The following is a 3,484-nucleotide window of genomic DNA, read 5'->3' on the forward strand; positions in this document are numbered from 1 at the left end:
TAGTTGCAAATAATTTATTCGGCAGAGATTATCCAGTTCAGAGGGTAGTATTCAAGTGCAAATGTATAAATTTTAATAGCAAGCTAATTTATTTCACATAATGCCTAAGATATTTATAGTACCCAACAATATTTTTTATTTACAATCCATAATGTCCATGCGGGAACTGCGACACTGGACGAACGCTACAACTCTTGAGGTATTCAGTTTAAACTATTTAAACTTACATACGTTCAAAGAGTCTTCAGGGATCTTCGCCTTAGATAGTTAGTTCTACATTAACATACTGTAGTCAATGCCATAAACTTTTGAGCCAATTGCGGAGAAAGATTCCTTAACTCATTTTCATACCTACTTTAGAGTTAAATGACACCACTGGCGTTAAATGAGTTACATAGTTTTAGTGAGGATGCAAAGAGGTGGTTAGCATTATTCGGTGCATTATGTCATACATTTGGTATAGCTAGGATGATTCCGACTAAGCAGAAATCGAACTCATTGATCAGATCGACTTTTTGGTCTAAGAGCTGTTGTGTGGTCCAGATGACGGCTGTCATGGGACGAGTTTTGATTGATTTTCTTCAGATAAATTATATGTAAGGGCTGTTTTTAGATCGTCTGATTCAGCGCATGACAAAGGTGTATGTATACTACTGAACCTAGTCAATATGTAATATCAATTAGGTGGTTTCGGTTGTCTTAGTTAGAAGGCGGCTCGGCCTTATGTTGTGCCAGCTGGAGTGACACGGAGGCAGCCTACTGAAAATATTTGATGGTGTTTTTGCTAAATCAGCGAGATTTTGGTGGCAGTTTGAAGTCCGACGCTTTGACAGATCTGTAGTTGCCTATAGCGGTCCCTATGAATGGCAGTCTGTACCTCTTTATTGTTTTTATCCGGGTTGATGCCGGTGAACGGTTTGACGGCCTTGTTTCGATTCTAAACTTAGGTGACGATTACAACTGTTTGCGCAGAGCATAATAATAATAATAATAGATTGGCGCTTACACATATGTTAGTGTTTGGCCGAGCTTCTCCTCCAACTTGTGGCGTGCGCCTTGATATTGTCACACAAAGCGGAGGGACCTACAGTTTTACGCCGACTCCGAACGGCGATTGTATTTTTATGAGAAGCTGTTTTTCATGGCAGAAATACACTCGGAGGTTTGCCATTGCCTGCCGAGGGACGACCGCTGTTAAGAAAAACCTTTTTCTAAATTTTTTGCGATGTTGCTTTGACCAGGGCTTGAACCCAGGTGCTGGTGAGTGAAAGCGCGCACTGCTTACCACTACACCACAGCGGCCGACTGTTTGCGCAGAGCATAATAGTGGGCTAAAATTTTGGGTTTATTTATAGTCAGCTTTGTGGGATCCTTCATTGAGTTCTTACCGATACCAGAAACCAGATGAGATCATTTCCGGGTTGACCGCAGTGCTTCCTAGTAGTAGACTATGATACAATTAGCATATTTTGACGTCATTATGATGAACTTCTTGTACGAAGCAGGTTTCAGATATATGCTGCATCCTCTGGTGCTAGTAGGTGCTTTAGTTGAGTTATAAATCCTAGTGTTTTATAGCTAATATTCGTATGGCCTGGTCATGTTCATAACAAAATTTTGTCTATCTATTTTTGTGGTACGTTTTCCTAGAGGAAAGTTCCTACTCTAGTTCTATTAATTGATATATTAAGCAAATCCGAGATCTTGGTTCTGTTGCAGTCAGTCTACAGTTTTCTTGATCTGTACATCTGCCCACTTGTTTACAGCCTGTCCAAGGAAATGCCGAACAATTTGTCTTTAGAGAGCAACCCAGTGTGAACGCTTCAGATTCATCCAGACATAATCTTGCCTACATACGTCAATTCATCAGTTCTCTGAGCGCATTCGATATTCCTGCATATGTCTCTAAACCTAGATAAGTGAGCCGATAATTGACTGTGACATTGAGCGAAATTCCATTTTCCATTCCTTAACTAGTTTTCCCTCTGGCTAATCTTCGATGTTTTCGCCATTAGAGCTTTTCCGGAATAAATTCTAATTTGCTCAGATTTCCCCTCCAGTATCTCCTTTAAGCGGCTTTTGGAAACTAAGATGTCGCCATTTGTTTCATATTTTTTCAGTTGCTGGCACGTCGACTACAGCAAATGGAGGCGAATGACGGGCTCACACAAGAGGAACGAGATCGTCTGATGGCAATCGAAGCGCAGGACAAAGAACTAGCCAAAATGCTGCAAGATCGTGTAAGTATTCAAAAGAAAAACCGCTTTCGGCACCTTAAATCATTAACGATGATTACCCACACTTAGGAGCGCTCCAAAGCAAAACGTGCCAAAGAAAAAGCGCGCCTACGCAAGCATCAACAAAAGGACGGTGCGGGCAACACCACACTATGCGGCTCAAATGGCAGCTTTACGAATGGACTGCATTGTGGGCCACTACTGCCACTGCCACAGGACTGCCTCTCCTTTGGCAAACATTCAACACACGCTGCGACAGCCTCGCAAACAGTCGCTGCCAACAGTTCACACACGAACGCGCATCCAAGTGCCCAAAGTGGAAGCGTCCTGCACGAGGCAGTTGAGGAGGAGGACATCATTGACGTGGAGGCGTACTCGAATCCCATTGATGTGCTGCATAATCAGCAGCAGCTGCAGCAGCGTCAACAACACAATGGCACACTGACCAATGGCAGTTTGACGCGTGAAGGTGGACGACGCAGCGTGAATAGTCAACAGAATGCTGGCGGTGGCCTCCACAACAATGCTATGCTTAATCGCGTCGATGATGATATCTATACGCTGCCAGTGGACAGTTGTCGGCCAGGTCAGCGACCCACTTCGCTAAATATTAGCGCGAATGGAGAAGCGCAACTGTTGCAGCACAATTCGATGACCAGGTGAGTGACAGCGAGTGACACGCTGTATGCTACGAGTATCTAATTTCCAATTTTCTTACAGATCAGAAAACTACTCCATTGATTCGCATGATTCACTCAACAGACATGAACTAGCGCCACGCATGAACTACTCGCAATCGAGTACTTTTGGTATATATGTATTCGAACGTCAGCGCGCACCATTTGTACCTATCATTGCTAACTCGCTGCCTTTTTATCAATTGCAGATAAAAGCTCAAGCCCCACACCGCCTTATATGCCGATTCAAGGTACGCGCCGATCAAATTCAAGCGACGATCGTAAAAAGAAGTCCAAGGACAAGTGTACGCATCAATGAAATGTTCAGCAATTAAGCGAATTGCTCATACAAATACATATATACATAAATGTGCATAAATACAATGTACTATATATCTACTTACCTACATATCTTGGTATGGAAGTGAAACTACGAAAATATTATTTATACATATATTTATTAGTATATAGCAGCATCTAATCATCGTTTTTCATACTAATTTAATTTCCTCTACATGTATAAATTTTACAAAAAGCTTACAAAGCACACATATTTTCGAGTGTGTTTAT

General features: G+C 42.1%; 1 protein-coding gene across 2 annotated transcripts; it reads left to right on the forward strand.

Moving 5' to 3' along the window:
- The first annotated feature begins 2,118 nt into the window (after positions 1-2,118).
- On the forward strand, positions 2,119-3,478 carry LOC108354319 (uncharacterized). Of its 2 annotated transcripts, none has more exons than XM_017605514.1 (4): positions 2,119-2,240; positions 2,307-2,896; positions 2,958-3,054; positions 3,124-3,478. In XM_017605514.1, the coding sequence occupies exons 1-4, from the start codon at positions 2,145-2,147 to the stop codon at positions 3,247-3,249; spliced, it is 909 nt and encodes a 302-aa protein (XP_017461003.1). In that variant the 5' UTR covers positions 2,119-2,144; the 3' UTR covers positions 3,250-3,478. The 2 variants fall into 2 exon arrangements, with proteins under 2 accessions (XP_017461003.1, XP_017461004.1); XM_017605515.1 differs by having other exon boundaries at positions 2,958-3,046.
- The last annotated feature ends 6 nt before the right edge of the window (positions 3,479-3,484 follow it).

The sequence above is a fragment of the Rhagoletis zephyria genome, unplaced genomic scaffold, assembly GCF_001687245.7.
Source record: "Rhagoletis zephyria isolate East Lansing unplaced genomic scaffold, Rhagoletis_zephyria_1.1 Rzeph_scaffold_35026, whole genome shotgun sequence".
In the NCBI taxonomy this organism is placed as follows: domain Eukaryota; kingdom Metazoa; phylum Arthropoda; class Insecta; order Diptera; family Tephritidae; genus Rhagoletis; species Rhagoletis zephyria.